Here is a 22,554-nt window from a genome sequence, read left to right as displayed (position 1 = left end):
TGGGAATTAAAATAATGAGACAAACAAGTTTTCAAGAACAAGCCACAAATAAGGTCAAAATACCTCAAATGTTTGCCCTTCTAAGTCTTTTGCATCACACCAATTTCCCCATGGGTCTCGGACCCTACGTCTTCTTGTACGCTATATTAAGAAAAAAATAAAGGCAAAATGTAACAAAACTCACAAACTCCTCAGCACACAAACAGACAAAACTTAAATAATAACTATCTAAATCTCCATTACCTGACTATTTTAATGTCTGATCATCAACTCACTAAACTGTATTTTGCTGATCACAGCTAAATCAGTTCTCTGCTTAGAGATACTCAACCAACTTCTCATGGGCACTAGCAGCAGCTAGCAGGGTAGGAGCTAAGTACCACATCGAGGTACCACTTTGAACACATGGTACTGATGACTCTCTGCATTTTACTTGATTTCTTCTTCATCTTCCTTTCTTTTACCACTTAGGAGCTAAAATATCAGGAAAAAATACCGTGAAGACTAGAAAGAAGCACCAAGAAAACAGATTTGCTTCTAATTATCTGTGGTAGAAAGGAACAACAGCAAAAGATATAGTGAAAACAGAAGCAAAATGATCACCCCAGATGTAGAAAGGCCATTGCCAAGTTAATTCAAACAGTGAAACACTACAAAACGTGTGGCACCTGCGAATCAACTAGTTTTGCAAACCTCACATCTGAGGTCTTTAAAATGGACCAGCTGCCAGAGGTGTGTAACTTGCACGATCTCCAAAGAGTCACTTGAAAATAACCTTTCTGAAGACAGCAAATTCAGATAGAAATGGTTCACAGCCCAAATAGTCCGAGCCTTACTTTACCTGTCACCACTGCAACGTGAGTGAGAACTTATTACATTTTGCCGTATAGGATACTTACTGGATAACTGTTGTTTTTGGGACAGGGTCTCACTTCTGGAGATCAGGCTGGTCTTGAACTCCCTGAGATCTGCCTGGTCTCTACCTTCTCAGTGCTGAGGTTAAATGCATGTGCCACCACACTCAGCTGGTGTGTGTGTTGCTGTGTTTGTTTTCATTTATGTTTTCTTAATGTTTATGTGTGTTTTGCCTTCATGTATGTCTGTGTACTACATGCATGTCAGATGCCCAGGAGGCCAGTACAGGGTGTCAGTTCCTCTGGAACTGGAGTTACAAATGCTTGTGGTCTGCATGATGTGCGTGCTGGGAGCTGAACTTGGTCCTCTGTAAGAGCAACAAGTACCCTTAACTGCTGGGCCATCTCTCTAGCACCTAACGTGTTAGGTTTATAAAGCAAAACAAAACAGCCCAAGGCCACTGTAGTAGAATATGTTTCTACAGACTCTGGCAGTGGACTTGAGGGGTTTTCCAGTTTGGTTGATTTTTGTCAATAGAACCAGAAAATTAACTCCCTAAGGTGAAACACAAGAGAAAACACGTTCTTCCACTCAGAGGCCGTCTGTTTAGTAGAACAGCTGCTTACCATAGACTGCAGGCGCCGGGCGAGCTGGTAGGCTGCTTCTGCATCCGTCCTGTCACTCACTCGTACTCTATCGACTGGTTGTGGCCTGTTATATATTGCCTGCTCTGTTGGAATTCAGGAAAGACAGAACAATCTATTATTCTGTGAAATCAGTTAAACAAGAAGATATACTATACTGACTACAGCTGAGCTCCATGGTTCTGATCCCACAAGCATACATTTCATGTCATGTGCCTCTTCTCAAACGAATAATGCTGCTGATGCAGCTCAGTAAAAGCCATTATAAAGAATAAGTAACTCGTATAGCTTCTGGTTAAGTGAGTACTGAGCCCACTCTGCTGACCGCGGCAGTTTAGTACAGAAAACATGTCATCTCTGTGGCTGTGGCTACAATAGCTTAGCTTCTCAAATAGCTGGCATCTACACAGAGCTTGGGGCACGAATGCCACAATGTGGAAGAGTAACCCTAAGGCAGACTGTCCATTCTCAATACAAAAGTGAAATCACCTGTCAGCGCTTTCTGCTGCGCTCTCTAGCTCACCTCCAAAACAGGGGTGGTAAGGCCCTGGCTGCTCATTACTGCCTGCACTCATCACAACTGGCTTTCTTCAGAGCTCTGCCGTATGAAGTCAGTGATCGGGAAGAATTCATTCTGACATATGAATACGCATCAACTTTGAATCAGAAAAATCAAGACTGAAAGACTTCCGCTAATAAAAAAAACTGTGTGCATGTGTACATGTGTGTGCATGTCTAAGTCATAAAACAACTTGTGGGAGCTGGGTCTCTCCTAGCAAGCAGATCCCAGTGATCAAACTCAAGTCTCAGGCTTAGGGGCAAATGCCACTGAGGCACCTCGCCAGCCTTCTTAAAATACTTTTGTGCTTTTATTATAACTAAATATATAGGTTCATAAGTTACTGCCTTTATTTAATCACTGCTAGAAAGCATCTCTAGCGGGAATATGGTACAGGGTGAGTAACACTTCACATTTCAGATTTTGTTGGATCTTAGAATATGTGCAGAAAAATGCCCCAACATCTAAACCTTTTCAACAGCCACGCTGCTCTCAGCCTGTATCTTTTTAAAGTAAGTAGACTATCCTCAGATGTCTCATAAATTATTCACTTTTACTTGACAAAGAACTCTTTGTTAAATTATTTCTATTATGTACATAAAATATTTCTTTAAAATTGTATCTTCAAAGGGAAACAGTTTAATTAGCAGAAATCTGTTTAGCATCAAGTCTTAATGATACACTTATTTCATAATGTTACAGTCTTTCTCTGAATTCCAAACACTTAACTCTACTTGAATTTGAACCGTCATAAAAATTAATGGGTGCTATAAGGATAAAAAATGCCAAGTAAAAGATGTTGTTGGGTTTTTATTTTTACCACATCCAAAATTGATTGCTCCTATCAACTCGAGGTATGTATGAATCCGTCCAATACAATTAACATCCCCACAGTTCTTCAGGCCAGGACGTACTGAGGTCTTATTTAAGTATTTCGGTTTGCATATTTCCCTAATTAAGAGATGGAAGTACAATTATTTTGGATGAACAGAAACATTTAAAAAGGGATTTCTGGGGAAAACTTTTAATATATGAAATATATTAAATTTTTACCTTCACTTAATGCCTAATTGTGTACAAATAAATACCCAAGTGTCCTTTTTTTCACAAGTTAAATATCTTTAAATGAAGCAACAACTTACAAGTACCTGTAAGTGTGACTGTGTTACAAATATTCTTCCAATACTAAGTCCCATAGATCCCAGGTATCCCCCAACCTTGAAATTAGCAGCTTATTTTGTACAGAACCAGATTCACATCTACATCTGTGAATAAAAGAGCACTTTGGGAATTAAGATTTAGTACTGAGACAGTCCCCCTCATCTTCCTGTTTCATGGTAATAGTCTCATGCTGCTGGGCAACTGTTCTAACACGGAGTTTTACTTTCCGTCCCAAGGCTGTCCCAGCTTTGCCAATGCTGTTAATTACTAACTCTCTCAAGAAGCTTTAAATATTTAAATATTGTATATTCACTTTTAATTTGTAAGCACGTAGACTCAGAGGAAAACAGATTTAAGTACTCTAGGGATTTCCAAAGGGATTAAAAACTCCCAATGAAATTAAAGATTCATATAATAATCATATATTTGCTTAATGTACTATGTTAGAAAGCATAATATAAAATTTAACAGGAACAGACAACTGTACAATAGTAGAAATCAATTACTGATTATGCCAAATGCTGCATTGTTAGGTACACATGCTCAACCTTCATAATTCTAAAAGAAAGGTTTTACCAGTCCCATCTTAGAAGGGAGGAAACAAGCTGGCTAGAATAACCACAACACCTACTTACTTGAGGAAGTGATAAGATCAAGATGCAGACAGTGACCCAGGTGCTAAGGGACAGCACAGATACTACTTGGTCACATTTCATTCTATAAGTACTTATATCCCATGTCCCAGACACCTCTCTAAGAACAAGGGTTCGAGGTGAACAATACAAAGTTCCTACTTTCAAAGATCTTAAATTTCAATAATGACTATCAATACATAAAGGAATAATATATACTACATTACTAGACAACAGTGCTACAAAGAAAAAGAAGCCTAAGTGGGTGGCTGGACACAGGGCAACAAGCAGGCAGGCTACGTTAGCAAGGGTGCGTAGGGAAGGGCTCCCAAACAGACAAAATTTAAGTCTACATATCTGTGAAGTACATAGAATATGAAAATAATTGTGACAGAGAATATTGTGACGTCTACAGAAAAGCTGAAATTCCAGTGTTCACTGAAAGAAAAACAAACTATTGAATATGACATGAAAACAGGGAAGAATGCAGCTACTCAAAAATGACAGGAGCCTGAAAACTGGCTTAGTCTACACCTGTCTTCTCTAACCAAAAGGCTCTGCAAGAAACTCAACAGCCTTGCCCATGGCTTAGACAGTAAATGTTTCTGTTCACCAAAGTCATTCAATCTTCTTCCCGTAACCCCTGAAAGGCCTAAGATATTCTAAGCACTGCCGTAAGCACTGGGGACTCAATGAATAAAACAGACAGAACTGTCTTCACGCTGCTGTATTCCTGAGGGATCAGGGCAGAAGACAACTGACAAAACTGTGGCCTTTTCAGGGGCAGTATGTGCAAGACGAAAATAAATACAGGCTGTCAAAACAGGGAGAGCATGACCAGAAACCTCCCCTTCCCTGAGCAGACCGAAGAGGTCAAAGGGCAGCACTGTATGCTCGGAAGGAAAAGAAGATTCGGCTGGAGTTACGGCTTTTAAACACTGGATCAACCCCTAGTGCGACCTGGAACCATGTTCTCATCGTCTGTGACCCTCATTCTTTCATCTGTAAAGACTGCCAAGAAAACTGAAGACAACTGAAATACAAAGCATGGCACATGGTAGAACAATGGTGTTAACAGCTGGTAACACCTAAATAAAAACTTACCCTAAATAAAACCAAATGCATCTGCTTTCACGGAAAAGAAAGAATGAGTAGGTCTCTTGATTTTCAGACTTTCCCTTTCCCTTGTTTAAGTATTACCTGTGTTCTGTTTTCTACTTTATGCTTTTCTCTTTAAAAATATTTCTTTTGCTTTTACACTTTTCTATAAGATCATTTAAACAGTGACATCAAATAGGCTTTGTGCACGAATAGGAAATTACTGTCATATAATCTACACTACCTATGTAACTTATTCTACTAACTTAACATCCAAAATTCAATGTGACAAATAAATTTTGTTTAAAATAACATTAAGTATGTACAAGTCATAACATTTCTGAGGTAGAAACTATTTTGACAGCCTTCAATTTTGACAATCCATCCTTTAATTTCCAAAACCCAAGCCAGGTATGAATAGAGATGTAATTGAATTAGCATTTAAAAACTGTCAGCTAGGCAATGTGGAGTAACAGAGTAACAGAACGAGTGAGCTGGACTGATACCTTTCATGGGCCAGTGGCTGGCTGAAAGATCAAAGGCAGGTACCCTAAACCTCTGAGACTGTGCTAATCTGTTTCAAACAGAGAAGATCCCACTGCCTCTTTCACAGGCCTGTTGTGAAGACTCAGATGAGAAGATACATTGCAGCTTTCTGTAAACCACACAGCACTATGTAAATGTTAAGTGTTTCTCTGAAGGACTCCTTACTCTCATGACATCCTTAGCCAGAAGATGGTTCTTCAGCATGTTCATCAGTGCAAAAGCACCTTGTTTATAATACGGCTCTCTTTAAAAGCCATGTAAATTAACATTATGTGAGTGAAAGGAGAGCTATTTAATAAGGTCAATGTTAATCTTCAGTAGCATTTCTAGGTTCTAGCAGAAAGCCATTGCAACAGGACAGGATAACCCTTAATAGAAGAGAAAATTAGGAAAAAAAACAGAAGGACAACACAGAATCCCCACCCAAAGAACTGGGAAGCACTCTAAAACATTAATATCAACTCTGGGTGCCTAAAGGAGGCTTGAGAAGCTACCATGAACGAGTCTAGGTACTTTCAGTGTATTTAGGTTAATAAGGACTGAGGTCTTTTGGTTTAATATACTTCAACATATCAAGTTTTTAGAACATGTACAATGTAATTCTTACCACTGATCCAAAATGTAGTTTCTAATTTTCAAATAGCGTTCTGGTGTTTTAGTTTGGCGCCCCTCAAAAAACTCAGGAATTGCTTGCTTTTCTTCTTCTTGAATGACATTTCTATCAATTTCCACTTCGTGCTCTGGTGGCTTAAGCTCTTCTCCTTCATGGCTGTCCTCCACCTGCCGACTCTCACAGGACTCTGGAGAGGGTGAGGGCTTGGCTTCACCAGTTACTTCCTCCCCATCTTGCACATCGTAGCCTTGAGCCAGTCTATTGTTCTTCTCACTTAATTCGAATGAGTTTTCGCCATTACTGGTCTGTAACGATGCAATTTCTGAGCTTGAACATGCTTCTGCTTCACCTGGTTTCTCGTTCTGAAGATACTCCCGGGAAGATTCAGCTAAGGGGCCTTCCAAGCATATGAATTCTCCATGGTTGGCTTCACAAATTTTACTATTAGGAATGTCGAAAGTAAGATGGCTGCCAGAATTCTTTTCTGGTGTCTGAGAAGTCAGCTCATCCAGTTCGTCTGTGATGTCTACGTCTTCATCATCAGATAACTTTTCAATTTTTACAGCATTCAGGTTAGGATCGGCACGCCCCCTCAAACACGATGCTGCCCGCACCTTCGTCCTCTCGTCTTTAGATTTCACCTGAAGATCACTGCTGCTCTTCTGAGCTGGTGGTTCTTTCTCCACACCCCACTTTACCTGATTAAGAATCAAAACAGCATCCACATAATATTACTTGAAGTTTAATCACCTTACATAAAAAAATTAGGTAACATATTTTTTTCAACTAAGTGTATGCTAACAGCCATCATATTTTCACTTGCTTTTAAAAATCTTATACCACTATCTAGTGAGAAGAGCCACTCTGAAGCTGTGGAGATTCACGAAGGATCTCACACTTTCACTAATGAATGCATTTTTATGCACCCATAAGAACACGAAAAGCAATTAGTTTTTTGTTTGTTTGTTTTAAGACAAGGTTTCTCTGTAGAGCCCTGCTGTCCAGGCACTCAATCCAGGCTGGCCTCAAACTCAGAACTCAAAAGATCTGCCTGCCTTTGCCTCCTGAGTGTTGGAATTGAAAGTGTATGCCACCACTGTCTGGCAGGGACTGGCAGTTAACTTTATATCCCCTTTCATACCTCATGTCCATCACCTGCACTCAGTCTGATCTCATCCCTAATGGTTAGCCTTTCTTGTGTTCTTTTCAACATATTATACTTCATCCATGCATACATTTGCTTATATATATACATATATATGTGTATATATATAAAATTGACAAGATCTTACACATGACAGAGAACGCTTTTTTGTCTTTCTGGTTTTGCTTAATATTATACATACATTCTAAGTCTATCATTTTCCTATGAACTTTGTAATTTCACTTATCTTTAAACCTGGATAGTATCTCTCTCTCCCAATATTCTCTCTCTCACAGTATGCTCTCTCTCTCTCTCTCTCTCTCTCTCTCTCTCTCTCACACACACACACACACACACACACACATGAAGGCAAAACACCCATATATATATATATATATATAAAATAAAAATAAAATATCCTAATTTAAAAAAATATACACAGCTAAATACAGAATAAATTATTTGAAAAATTAAGAACTAGTAGTGGATGACTACTTCTTTCTGAAAAAGCTTATTAGATTTTCAGACAGTTTTTGATAATAAAAACTCTTGTTTTTAGACAGATTTCATAACCATGTTAGGTAGCATTTATATCCCCTAAACTCCAAAAATTTCCACAAGTTTCTTCTACAGCACAAATATTTATAAAATAATGTGCACTTCCCAGAGGAAATGCTGGGCTGCTTCACATTTCCTCTCAGGAACACTGTTTGCTTTGAAGACCGCATGAACTCTCCTGCTTAAGGTCTGCATCCATTCGACAGCAGCCTCAGAACAACTAAGAGGGCTGGAGCCCTGCACCGAGTACCATCAGCTACTAGTGCGTGGAGCTTCACTCTGAGTCACCCCTCGTGAGCTGCAGAGCACACGGCTGCTCCAAAGTGTTTTTAAAAAATAAAAAATAAAAATAAATAAATCAAGTAAGCAAACAAGCAAACCACCGAGCCAGAGAGAGGACTTGGTAGGTAAGCCAAGCTCAACACCATGAGTTCAATCTCCAAGGAAGAACTTATTCCCACAATGTCCTCTGACCTCCACACTCTTGCCACAGCACAAATAAATTAATCAATTTTTTTCAAGAGCCAAAACACTTATATAAAGTATAAGTGTAAACTACATAAGCTAAGAAAGTCCTAACAATAAGCCTACTCAGCTGGAGCTGATGACGCATGCCTACAACCTCGGCATTCAGGATGATTGTCATACTGTTCTAGGCCAGCTGGGGCTATATAGTAAGATCCCCTCTCAAAAACGAAAACAAAAAACAAACACCCCCAAAAAACAAAAACAAAACCATCCAGACTCTCCTTACTGTCTGTATTGAATATTTGTTCTTACTAACTCTATCCAAAATGTTATTCCCATTCAGGATATCTGCACTCCGCTTACCTGATTTTTAAAGTACTGTCTGGCGTAAGTCTTCACTTGTAAAACTGTGCGACTCTGAACTAGTGTTGCAATTTTGGTCCACCTTCGGCCAAATTTAGCCTATTATCAAAATGGAAACAATTTGCTTTGGAGTACCTTATTTAGTAATATTTCAAACAGTTACCACAAAATGAAACCCAATCCATCAGACTATGCCCTTAAAAATCAAAGCCCATATTTCTTTGACTCTAGAATTCTGAAAACTAAACAAAATGACTTACAATAGGAAGGGAGATAGGAGACATTTAACTTTTTCTTAAAAAGTCAACTGGACACATTTCACATTAATTGCACTTTAAACTCAGACTTTATACTCTACAATACCTTTTAAGTATCCTAGAACAAACACTCTACACTGGGTATACAGTGAAATGAGGGTACACAAACAATGACTTTCATGGTTCAATGACAGATAAAGTAGACCCACACCAATGCTCCCTTCTGGGGCCAAAGGCTGTGCCACACTGATGTGGGATTCCCCTCTGTATGCTGCAAATACCACTGGTTAATAAAGAAACTGTCTTGGCTTGTGATAGGGCAAAAGAGTAGAGCTAGTGGCGGGGGGGGGGGGGGGGGGGGGAAAAAAAAAAGAGGGGGGGGGGAAAGGGGGGGGGGGGGGGGGGGGGGGGGGGGGGGGGGGGGGGGGGGGGGGGGGGGGGGGGGGACGACACTAAACTGAATGCTGGGAGAAAGAAGGCGGAGTCAGAGAGATGCCATGTAGCCACTGCTAGAAACAGATGACCAGAACCTTGCCAGTAAGCCATAGCCACTTGGCAATATACAGATTAATAGAAATGGGTTAAATTAAGATGTAAGAGCTAGCCAATAAGAAACTAGAGCTAATAGGCAAAGCGGTGATTTAATTGATATAGTTTCTGAGTGATTATTTCAGGGATGAGCAGCTGGGAACAAACAAGTGGCCTCTTACAACACCACACCCTGGGCATTCCTATGGAGATTTCATGTCCAAAAGAGAAAATATACAATTCTAGATATATGATAGATATTTACACACCAATTTACATATTTAGTATGTAAATCTTCACAATGATATTCCTACAGTAGATCAACAACACACCACCCACTTTTTTAGAATTCTTAAAACCATGAAAAAAAATGAAACCAAAACCAAAACCAAAATAAAACCCAGAAAAACCTCCCAGACTCAGATCTATAGACCAGGTAGTCATACCTTTAAAGTAAATACTTTAAAGTCATACTTTAAAGTAAAATATCTTTAAAGATCTGACCCAAATGATAAAGCTTCATTTACACACTTATTTCTGTCATTCACATAGGTGATACATTAAAACTCAAAGTTCTTCTGGGAAAATTTAAGAGTAACACCTAGCTAGTATTAACTCAGTGACAAATCGATTCTTTTTTCTGTAGAGTGAAGGTCAATGACTTGTTACCATGAAATGCATTTGGATAAATTGAGATTTTTTGGGGATGACAGGGTTTGGACACTAAGAAAATGACAGGTGACACTAGCAAGAGGAGCACAGCAACACCCACCAGTTTCCAAGTGCAGTGAAGATACAGCCCCATGCTAAGGAAACAGACGGAATGAAACCTTCCCTAGCCCAAGCCTGAGAGAAACTACATCAGTGGATAAAAGTGGGCAACACAGCACAACAACTGCCCAATAAATCAGAGCATTTTCTTCTGTAGGAAGACATTCTGTTTAAAATACCTTACTGTGTACAAATTTCTATGCATCTATATAAGTAAATTCTCATCTGCTTATATACAGACCAAACAACCCTAGAAGGATAAACAAAGAAGAGCTAATCGATTACCTCAGAAACAAGAATAAGGTTTATTACCGAACACACAAATGGGTCCCCATAACCATCACAAAGCAGAATCTTAAGTTCACAAACCACTTGCAAATATGAGCATATGCATATTTAGTCTTTGATAAGGGGAAAAATATTGAAAAAAAGAACTGTTTCTACAGTTAGTTAATACTAGCTAGGTGTTACTCTTAAATCATTAAAACAAAAATTAATTTTTGATAATTTAATTCTCATACAACAGGAAAAAAGCAAACATAACTATCATCAGTATAGAAAAAAACAAAGAAAAAACCTATAGTTTATGTATTTATATTAAAACACTCTAATACATAGCTCTCATGCTACTGATTAAACAAATACAAACATATTTTACTTCTCACAATTTGTATATGTTAATAATTCAATTTTATTCAAATGTTCTATAAATATTATACACTACCTATAAAATGTATATACATTCTCAAAATCAAATTTAGTATCATTCTAAGTTACATGTACCCTAGAAAATATACAACCTACTTTTGGTTGTTTAAAAATTAATGGTCATTTTATTAAACATTTCTCTGTGTTATATTTTTAGTATTTGAATCACATACATATATTTAATACTTCATAACTTATAAGAGATTTCAGTGAAACAGTCATACAAAAGGTATTTTTGGTCTTCAAATATATGTACTAAAATATGTGGATTATGCACAATGCTAGATAGTTGAATAAAAAATAAAGAATTAATCTTATATCCTATTAAAAGTTGTGCGGATTTTTGCTTCTAGAATAATTTTACTGTAAGTTAAAAATTTCTCTACTTACCAGTCCTTGTTCAAATAGTTCTTTTTCTTCTATTGTCCACTTTACTGAATAACTGGCTGGTTTTGTAGGAGAATGTACCCTGAAAGTTAAAAAAAAAAAAAAAAATCTGAAATGAAACATTCCATATTTATGCAGCTAAAGGTTATAATAGACCAGTAGTTCTCAACTTTCCTAATGCTGTGACCCTTTAATGCAGTTCCTCATGATGTGGTGACCCCCAACCATAAAGTTATTTTCACTGCAACTTCGTAACAGTAATTCTGCTACTGTTATGAATCCTAACAGGATGTGTGTGTTTCCTGATGGTGGTCGGTGACCCCTGTGAAAGGGTTGTTGAAACCTCCAATGGGCTGCAGCCGGTTGAGAACCACTGTTATAGACCAGACTAAAACAAAGACTTCTAGTCTACTGAAAAGGGGGGAGGGGAAGGAGCAGCTGCTGCAGCTGGTACCTGGGCAATAAGGTTTACCTGTTCCTTAGTTCTACCAGAATGATGGGAAACCAACAAACACCCACACAGCCCCAAACAATATAATCTTGGGTCTGAGCGAGGACAACACTAAAGACAGCAAAGGAAGTCTCTCTGGTACAAGGAGACGGCCTCAGACTGAAAACAAAGAGCAGCCATTAATATATTCCCAAAGCCTAAGAATTAAATTCTGTATCACAAGAAATAAAGTAGACTAAGGAAACTCTCCACTTTCATCAAGCATCCAGTCTTCCCACTGACTTCACTTTGTATAGCAAAATAGAAAAGCCAAAGTCTGTTCATGCTCAAACCTGAGTTTATAAATGCTAAATAATGACCATTCTTTTCCAATTAAAAAGAAAGCATATTTGTAAAACCTTTAATTTTTCTAGAATTTTTTTGAGACAGGGTGCTGCTGTGTACTCCTGGCTGGCCTAGAACTCACTATATAGAACAAGCTGGTCTTGAACTTGTGGAAATCCTGATTCTGCCTCCAACTACTGGGATTACAGGCATGCACCAGTATGCCCAGCCCAATTTTGGTAGGTAAATTTTAGAAGCCACAGATACAAATGAAATTGTACAGAATGATTTTTTAAACTATCAAACAAAAAGAAATCAAATCAATCCATAATCTATCTTCACTTTGTGATAAACTGCCGACAGAAAGACATTTTTAAAAAATTCTGGCAAATAAATGACAGCATAAAAGTATGTATTCTAACACCTATGCCAAAACCCTCTTTCAAAATAATATCCTGTCCTTTTCTACTGACTATGTATTCTAACATCTATGCCAAACCCTCTTTCAAAATAATATCCTGGGGGCTGGAGAGATGGCTCAGAGGTTAAGAGCATTGCCTGCTCTTCCAAAGGTCCTGAGTTCAATTCCCAGCAACCACATGGTGGCTCACAACCATCTGTAATGGGGTCTGGTGCCCTCTTCTGGCCTGTGGGCATACACACAGACAGAATATTGTATACATAATAAATAAATATTTAGAAAAAAAAATAATATCCTGTCCTTTTCTACTGACTAGATCTAATTGTTAAGAATTTTCTCAGCTGGGAGGTGGGGGCGCACACCTTTAATCCCAGCACTTCAGAGGCAGGCGGATCTCTAAGTTCAAGGCCAGCCTGGTCTACAAGAGCTAGTTCCAGGACAGGCTCCAAAGCTACAGAGAAACCCTGTCTCCAAAAAGAATTTTCTTATAATTTTCAAATGATTTGAAAAGGTCTAAAGGGGCTGGCTCAGTAGTTACAGTATTCAATTGCCAGCACACTTATCAGGCTGCAACAACTTCCTGTTACTTCAGCTCCAATGGACCTGACACCTTTAGTATCTGGGGGGAACCTGCACTCACGCACTCACACACACATACACACACACACACACACAGAGAAACACACTACACAAACACACACACACAGAAACACAAGTGAGCACACATAATTTTAAAAGTAAAAAGGATTTCTATTTTTTAAAAAAAGTTTTTAAAATAAGAATAGGTACATACGTGATTTTTGCTGTTTTCTGCAGACTGCACATGAAAAGAGAAAACGGGAAGCTTGTGAAGAAGTTCCTAAATTTGTAACTCAAAACTTTTAATAGTAATATAACTGATTTTACCTGTTGGTGTGCTTTTTATCATCTTCCTTTTGATTAATCCAGAATTTTCCTGGAAGTGATTTATTAGACAAATAATACCTATGTAGACACTAAGGAAAATTAAGCAATATTAAAGTCATATAATTCTTATGTACTATCAAGTAGGCTGACTGGTGAAGACATTTAAATGTAATCAAAACCTATTCCTTTTGAAGCTTGCCCAGGGCTGTAAGTCCACGCTTCACATGTTGCCTGTAGGAACGAATGATCACATAACACACACACAACACCTGCCCTGCACCACAGAAATGCTGGTTCCCCCCCTTCCTTCTCTACCACAAACGCCTGAGACAAAGTAGCTCAATCTTCTTCTTTTCTAAAATATGAATAGCAAAATAAATGAATTGTTTTGTAGGGTAATATGGGAACCACTGTTTTCATAGTTTTAAAAGTCACAGCAAAGAGTTCAGGATTCTTCTCCACACTAACATGAAGAAGCACCCCTCAGCATTGCTGAGACTAGCCTGCCACAAAACTGTTCCATAAGTCTGAACTTTAACAAATATCAACCACATGTCTACATAATAAAGGTTCTCCTTATCCTCTAAAATATATTTAGTGTCTAAGAGCTTATGTTTAACTCTTACTCTACTTACTTGTTTTTACATCTGGAAGTGAACAAGTGACTACCTGAGTGTTCAATAACGTAGAATTGCAGAGTTCAACATGGTGGCCACTGGTCACATGTGAGCATCAAGCATCTGGAACACAGCTAGCATTAACTGAGATGCAGCGCTAAAGTAAAATGTACTGTGAGTTCCAAAGACTTAATATGAAACCCTAATGACGTTTTCATTTGGGGCTAGACACATGGTTCAATCAGTGTTTGCTATACAATCCTAAGAATCTAATTAGGATCCATGTAGAAAGCTAGGTGCAGTGGTTTATGCACATATAACCCCAGCACTAGAGAGCAGACACAGGAGGATCCCTAGAGCTTTTGACTAGCTAGCCCGTCAAATCAGTGAGCTTCTGGGTCACAGGAATCCTTGCCTCGAAAAATCATTTGGAGAAGGAATAAAGAAAAGACTTCAAGTCAACCTCTGGGATCTGCACACATGTATATAATATCACACACAAAAAACGATGTTTTCATATAAGCTGAGAGTTTATGTTGTAAAAAGGTATATAATATAAAAATTCACTTATTTTATTTTAAATGAGGCTACTAGGAAATTGGAGATTAAATGTGCCTCTCATTAAAAAATAGTCTAGGCAATATCTGAGAAGAATTACAGTGTAAGGGGCTAACCAATGGCAACTAAAGATATAGAAAACATTCTTAAATTAACAGAGCAGTTGGGAATAAAATAACCGAAGTTCTGGATGAAATAGTGGACAGAGAGGGCTGGAGGGATGGTTCAACAATTAAAGAGCACTAACTGTTCTTCCAGAAGACCTGAGTTAGATTCCAGCACCCCCATGGCAGCTCTCAACTGTCTGTAACTCCAGTTCCAGAAGATCTGACAACCTTATGGTCTCTACAGGGACCAGGAACACATGAGGTTCACAGACATACATGCAAACAAAAATACACATAAATAATGATAATAATAACAACAATAATAGTGGACAGATAGCCATAAAAAGCATATGGAAAAGGTTTTTTAAAACCACTATTTGTTAGTAATCTTTAAATTCAGAAAATCAGAAATTACTGATTTACTGAAATTTTCTGAAATTACCGATATCCTCTCATTTGACATAAAAAAAAAAAAAAACAACTGAGTCTCGAATTTAACTGAAACTAATCAGAATCATCAGTCAGTGGCTGAGTCACAGATAAGGACCTAACCCCCACGGGGCGGGGGTACAGAAATCAATCTATTTTGTTTCTCATTTAAAATTCCTCTCATATAACATCTATAAACTGCAGAGTATAATGTGAAAAGCTCCACATGTCTCTAAACGTATGCCTTGTACAGGTAGAATTTCTGAGTTTTAGCTTTTATAACTTTGAAAATGGAAGCTTGGAATTGGGAGTTCTGACTTAAATATTTTACCATTTCTATGCAATATGTACGCTCTACATGTGGACATGGCTAACAGCAAAAACAGTTTGTCAGTCTCAGATGCAGCTGTAAAAGATGCTACACTGTGACATAAAATTACACAATCGAATTGCTAAACAGTCATCCAGCAATTACAGTGTCCTCTTCTATGTTTGCATTGATTCATTTTTAACCCTGAAACCTTTACTCTTCTCATAATCATGAAGGATACTCTTCTTCCAACAGCATTTTCTCGATGGCAGCTCTGTTTTCAGCACTGATGGTGCTATCCAGAGTCCAAGGCTAATTGAAAGAAAGAAGAGAATATTTCATTACCTAAAGAGCTATCTTATTTCGTTGAGTGAAATACATAATATAAACAATAAGAGCTACAACTCACTAATGAGCACACAACCACACTTTTGATTTTCACAGTCACCCTGAGACAGTACAAACAGTTCATAGATGCATCTGCAGCACTGGTGGCATTGAGTGGAAGAGAAGAAACCGCACACGAAAGCCTGCTGGATGCCAAGGCTCACACGCCTTTAACTGTACGCAGTAATAATGGCTGCCATACACAAAAGAACTCCTAGGCTTCAGGCATTTTGCGGACTACTTAACCTGTTCCCAAAACTCAATTCCGTTACCCTAAGTAACTGATCATACTCATTTCAAGTTTCAAGGTTACAAAATTTCAACTCCTATCTGTTTAAACTCCAGACTATTCTACTCAGTATCCCACACAAGACCTTTTGGATGTCTACCTGGCTTTTCAAATGAAACATATACAAAACAGAATTCAGTATCACCTGTGTCCAACTGCCTTTCCAACTTTGCCAAGAGCACCGTCAACCACTTAAACAGCTAAAAATCACTATGGATTCTTTTGTTTCTCTTCCATCTCCATATGCAATCTACTAGACAGCTCTACCTTTAAAATCTAATTCAAATTGGTTCAATTACACCTCTACTGGAACACACAGGACCAAGCCACTAATATCTTGCTTGCATTATTGCAAATGGTTCCTAGCCAGTTCCTCTGTTTCTACTCTTGCTTCCCCACTGTTTTTCACCACAGCACCCAAAGCATATTTGACAAAAATGAACCCACTAGTGTGTACTGAAAGTTATAGAAATATTTCAATGACATAGCAGTTAGACAAAACTGAAACCCATGAGCATAAGCCAGTGCTTCCACACTCGCTATTCCTTCTGCCGAGCATGTCAGTTTTTGTAAGTCTTCATTTGTCCAGTCACTTTCCCCATTACATTTCAACTTAAATGTCACCTTCTCAGTGTCCTTTACTGACTTTTCCTCAAGTATTCCCCCACTCTACTAACCTCAGTCAACACTGCTTATTTCTTTCATAATCTACAAAGGGTTTGTCTGCCTATTTACTGCCAGGATCCTGCTTTGTCTATAGATTCCAACAGAGCAAAGTCACATCCACCTTGAAGCGCTTTGGCCTGCCCTACTGTGTGGCGTGGCGAGTACGCAGCTGCTGCTACTGAAGCCGTGACCCTGTGGTTATGCCCATCTTTCCCCTGCAGAAATCAAAGCTGACAAGTGTGAGGCGTGTGACAGAGATTTATACCTAATCAAATCAATCTGAACTTATTTCTCAAGAGATCGGTTTTTCCCTAGTTGAAAAAAAAAAAGGCGTCTCTATTTTTAAAGGAAGTGTTTCCATATACTGCCGATGGGATTGTGGAGAATTAGTGCTCAGGAAAGGAACAAGGGCACTCTGGACAGTAAGTGCAGTGTTACGTCATCTGACAGCATACTTACAAGACAGCCAGTCTCCCTTCCCCATGTTGAATCAAGATAGTGATCTTCAAAGACTGATGCTGTGTTTTCATCATTTCTGTAATACATATAAAAATTAATAGAAGAGCGATATTATATCCATTTACAACTATAACTCACACAGGATAGGGCTGGCCATTGTTGATGCTAAGCAAACACCTTCCCCTCCTTACCAAAGATGGAACACTCCAACAGTACCTACTCTACCTTGTAAACCTGTGAGGGGAAGCTATAATGCAAGCACAAAAGCCACTGCACGCTGAGGCCAAGAGACAAGTATACACATGCACACAACTCTACAGCTACGTCTGTTAGAACTATCAAAGCCACAGACCCGACCACCCTCAAAATGGAAAACAAACAAAACTAGACGTAAGAACTAAAATAAAAGGTATTGAAGGAATTTAGCAACAACTTAATTTAAAAGTAATTTGATTTAGAAGATTTCTGTATCCACGAGAGATCAAAGTTTACTAATTCTGTCATTTTCTTTTTCACTGAAATAAGTACGATATGTGTTTCACTTACAAGACAGAACCGTCGGGTTTGGAGGGTCTCAAGGTATCACGTAATCAACTTCAAGCACACAACAGGCAAACATATTTATGTTTCCTAGTGAAATTATTGACTTTTTCCTGATCTAACCTAGTGATAAGACACTCTATGAACTGAAAGCAATTTCTCTCAACTACTGACACCAAACAGCTCTAAACTCAGTCAACTGTGATTTCAAAGAGACTAATAAAGGCTTCTATGGCTATGTCAATAGAAGGAAACCTTTGCACAACTAGGTCTACCAAGAGTGCAACAGGTGGGCCTATGCAGAAATCTTTTCATATAGTATACTACAGTGAGTATACTCATTCACATGCTGATGTATGTATCTGAACGCCTACCCGAATCTCCTTTACATGGTTCAGCTTCAAATAACCTTTCCTCTCACATCTGCCAGGCTTCATCTTCCTCTTAGCCCCTGAAACTTCAGTCTCTCTAGTGGTCCAAATGATCCAATTCATCCTGCCCCTTTCTGTCATTGTTTTTACTCTCTGTTCTAAGGACCCATTGGTTTTACACCTTAAGACCCTTACCGGGTCAGTGCATGAGAATAAAAGTGGCAAGCCGTCCCATCATCTTCCTTCACCCTTGTCCATTTACTAAACACACACGTAAGGCGTACTGTCTGTTCCACCCAACAAGAATTAAGAGTTTTATGACAGCAGGGATTTCATTTTCACATTGCTGTATATGCTCAGGGAGCGACATACAGAATATAATCAGCAATTGAGTGAATGAGTAAACGAGGCAGTTGGGTGGGTAATGGACCAGAGGTCTGTAACAGTTAAGGAATAAGTACTTTACCACAAAACTATCCCGGCATGGTGATACTTAACTGCAATTCCAGAATTTAGAAGGTAGAGGCAGGAGGATCAGGAGTCTAATACATAGCAAGGCCAGCCTGAGCTATATGAGAACCTGGCTCAAACAAAACAAAATGACACAATAAAACAAACAAACAAACAACAACAAAAACTTTGCCTTAAGACCAATTGGAAACTGAAGGTAAAAATCAGATTTGGATGTAAAAAAGATTTAACTTTAGAATGGAAAGAGACTAAGAAGAATAGTAGTAGAGAATTATAAAAATACTCGAGAAACACAGCAACAACTTGTATCTAAACAAAAAAAAAGCAGTATGAGCAAGAAGTGTCATTTGGGATAATCCTTAATACCAATGGGCCTTTAAAACCTGACCAATGGGGGAGTAGAAAAATGGCAAAAGGAAAGGGGAGGGAGTACAGGTCTGTGCTCTGGGACTGGCTGGATGCTGTTGCCTTGTATTCAACAGGGACAGCAGAGTCGGTCTTAAAGAGGAAGCTGCGGCTGGGCGGTGGTGGCACGCCTTTAATCCCAGCACCTGGGAGGCAGAGGCAGGCAGATCTCTGTGAGTTCGAGGTCAGCCTGGTCTACAAGAGCTAGTTCCAGGACAGGAACCAAAAACCTACCGAGAAATCCTGTCTCGAAAATCAAAAAAAAAAAAAAAAAAAGGAAGCCGCTGAGGTACCGCATGTGAGAGAAACTGGAGTCCTGGTCTGGAGCTCACAGGGAGGTGGGCCAACGAAAGACTGGGGAAAGCAGATATGGGTGGAACTTAAGGAACTGCATCAGAATGGCAGGGCAGCAAAAGAGCCTCACAGAAATTTAGTCAGTAGAGATGCCAGGCTTGGAGATATCACTGGGTATGGCAGCGAGCATGCCTTTCACCAATAAGGTCTTTAAAAGCATACAGAAAAGGAAGGTGAGAAGAAATAACAGTTGAAGGGAAACCAAAATACAGTGTTCCATTTTTGTACCTAGCTTTCAGTATGTGCTTAAAAGCAGTATGTTTCAAACTAATCCCCAAGAGCTCCTTAAACGCTACGGTCCTCTGTAACAGCACACCTCAAGGGCACCGGTCATGCTCAACTCAAGATGACTCTAACTCCAGCATCACAGGGCACCATTCCACCGGTAATAACATCAATGATGCTCCTTAAGCAGAGGCTGACATCAGGAACCTTCCTAACCCTGCTTGCATGATCAATCAGGAAAAGTAAACAAAAAAGGAAGAACATAACTATTCCTAGGTACGGTGGAGGAGAAAGTCTGCTGTAGATAAAAGGGAGAGTATGGGTAGAGGCAGGGACATCTAGGAGAGTCCAGATGACCCCAAGTAGAGCCACGGGAGGAGACGAAGGGGAGAAGGGAGAGGAGACACTGACCAAGAGACTGACCAAGAGAGTAAAGGCTAGACCAAAAGGGCCAGTTGACCAAAATGGCTGGATTATATACGGAAGGGTATTTGGGGTCAGGAAAGTCCAGGCCCAGGACTGGAAAAATTTAGGGTATGGCACAGGGTATGCCAGCCATACCCATACCCTGTAACAGGTAAGGACTTAGGGATGCTGGGAGGATCTATGTTAAATGGGCACCTCAGCCATTTGTCCTGGGTTTCAGTCCTAACACATAAGGTTAACATTACAAATGCCACCAATAGACCCTTGCCAAGAAAATGGTACAACAAAGAAAAAGGGAGACAAACGAAACACAACCACAAAAGTTAAGATAAATCTATGAAAAAAGGCATAGAGCCAACGTTCTTAGGTAATGCTGTCTGAACCAGAGACAAATTCATTCCTTCGTGAAATCCAAACAACTGTCCCTGCCCACTTAGTTTACTGATTTACAAAAGCTAAAAACCACAAACTCACAAGCACTTGTTTAAAACTGAATGATTACACCAGTGTGTAGAATTGCTGTTATCTCAGGCTCCCCGCAAGAGCTCCAGAGAAAAATAATCATATGAACTTAACTACCCCTTACGTAACTCTTAAATGCTTTAAGAGTTCACAGGACGTGTGTAAATGCTCCTCATTTTGGTAACTCATTGAGAAATCTATACAATCAAGCAGCTCTCCAGTCAGATGGATTATACCAGCCACTATATAGGCCAAAACCAGACCAATATTAGTAAAAACATATAGTTCAAAAGAGTTCAGACGAAGTTGCCGACAAGTTACGAATAATGTAATTGGCTGCATTTACAACTCAGGTCTTCTGGCTTCTACCTCCCATTCTGGTTCCCGTTACTTAAAAGGAGGGATAATTCTTACTCCTAAAGTGAGGTGTCAAAGCAGGTTCAGTTTAAAACCACACCGCCCGTCCTGCAGGCACTGGTGTTTAACATCCCTCACTGGATCTTCACTGTATTATCTCTAAGACAGTAAAAAACCTGTCGGGCATCTAAAGTATGCTAAAGCATCCTTCTCGATTACTCATCGAGGCTCCAACAGTATGATTGACACGTGATTCTTTAGTTTCCAAGCAAGCGAGCAGAGGCTCAAATGCCTTGACCCGGGTCACAGTGACAGTAAACAGGAAGAGCGACTGCAGAAGGAAAACCAGAACTGTCCAACTATAAAATCTGGACCCCCTTGAAAACTGCCTTTCCGCAAGTTTTCACAACTTTCTCTGCGAAGGAGGAATCAAACGACTTGACCAAGGTCGCCTGCTGATGCAGAACTAAGTGCCTACGAAGTCAGGTCCTGTGGACCAGATGCCCGTGTTCAAGTTGCTGTGAGGAGCCCGAGACGAAGCGAATGCAGGAAGGAATCCGAACTGGAACGCGGCCACTGCATTCCGGGAAGCAACTAAAAACAGTCGGGTCGGGACGCTCAGTCCACGCCCCGATCCGCAGACCCAGCCGACTTCCGGTCAGGAGCAGCCCGAGTCCCGACGCAGCCCCTGCGATCGCATCGTCCAGCCCTCGCCTAGCACCGCCCGGCCCGCAGCACCCCGCTCAGCGCCTCACCCCGGCTGTGCAGCCGCCTGCACATCTCCTTCCACATCCACATCTGCCTCCTCTGCCTCCATGACTGCACCTGACCCGGCCGTACTCACGAGATCCCGCGAGATGCAGCGGGCCGGGGGCGGGGCCTTAGTGCTGCGCGCGCCGCTGGGGAGGCGGGGCTTCTGAGAAAAAGGTGCTGGCGGGGGAGACCCAGGAGATTTGCTGTGAAACCCCCGGCCACCCGCAGACCTTTCTACACTGTGTCCGTCCAGGTCCCTGGATACTGGGGTGTGTCACTTCTCTCACGTGTTACATGGGATTACTCTCGGCAGATCTCTTTCCATTCGGACTAGGGACCTTGTTTGATGAACTGTGCGTGTGACAGTCATTGCCTCTGGTTCTGTCTGTTTTCACACACACGCACACACAACACGCACGCTTACCCGCATGCTCTCACCCACCACAGATAATTCTTAGAATGACCCAGTGGAATAGGTGCAGGTTTCATGGATTTTATGTCACGGATAAGGAAACAGACTCAACGTTGATGTGATTGTCCAAGCATATCTCTAGGAAGACTGGCTTTTTAAACTTTGCCCTACGTGCTCACCATATAAAAATCATTGCTGGGAATCTGTGAAGCAAGGAACTTAACCAAAATAAATAAATAAATAAATAAATAAATAAATAAATAAATAAATAAATAAAAAAAAATCCCAGATGAATGTGTATTGCTACATAGCCATATCAAGTACCCAGTGCCTCAGACCCATGGGGCAGCCATTCCAGTAGGGGTCAGGCTCAGAATGGCAAAGCCTTTCTGTGGTCCAAGTATAAATGTTTATGAATAATTGACCACAGTGTGCAAACACTAGCAAGTACAGCTTCTTCCTCCTGGTGTTTACAGCCCGAGACAGTGTCCCTGCAGAGAGTTCATAGCGGTTAGCTTACTCCTGCCCCTGTGCTGTACACAGTCATTGTGCTGAGGTTCTG

At 40.0% G+C, this 22,554-nt stretch overlaps 1 protein-coding gene across 8 annotated transcripts in view; it reads right to left on the bottom strand.

Annotated features, from left to right (window-relative positions):
• The window catches only part of Mysm1 (Myb like, SWIRM and MPN domains 1), a 38,609-nt gene extending 16,891 nt beyond the window's left edge, over positions 1-21,718 (bottom strand). For 7 of the 8 annotated variants that reach the window (XM_050136148.1, XM_050136150.1, XM_050136153.1 and 4 more), the window contains exons 1-11: positions 21,583-21,718; positions 17,217-17,292; positions 15,657-15,727; positions 13,395-13,472; positions 13,282-13,305; positions 11,296-11,374; positions 8,642-8,740; positions 6,103-6,806; positions 2,879-3,009; positions 1,482-1,585; positions 64-141 (exon numbers count right to left, since the gene is read on the bottom strand). In XM_050136148.1, the coding sequence (XP_049992105.1) occupies positions 64-141; positions 1,482-1,585; positions 2,879-3,009; positions 6,103-6,806; positions 8,642-8,740; positions 11,296-11,374; positions 13,282-13,305; positions 13,395-13,472; positions 15,657-15,727; positions 17,217-17,292; positions 21,583-21,644 (1,506 nt within the window). In that variant the 5' untranslated portion in view covers positions 21,645-21,718. The remainder of the gene's footprint in view (positions 1-63; positions 142-1,481; positions 1,586-2,878; positions 3,010-6,102; positions 6,807-8,641; positions 8,741-11,295; positions 11,375-13,281; positions 13,306-13,394; positions 13,473-15,656; positions 15,728-17,216; positions 17,293-21,582) is intronic. The other variant, XM_050136151.1, reaches the window with a different exon arrangement.
• Positions 21,719-22,554: the final 836 nt, after the last annotated feature.

Source organism: Alexandromys fortis, unplaced genomic scaffold, assembly GCF_014885135.2.
Source record: "Alexandromys fortis isolate MF-2015 unplaced genomic scaffold, M_Fortis_MF-2015_v1.1 scaffold_13, whole genome shotgun sequence".
In the NCBI taxonomy this organism is placed as follows: Eukaryota; Metazoa; Chordata; class Mammalia; order Rodentia; family Cricetidae; genus Alexandromys; species Alexandromys fortis.
Note: the sequence above shows the minus strand (reverse complement) of the source record. Positions and strands in the feature narration are given on the sequence as shown.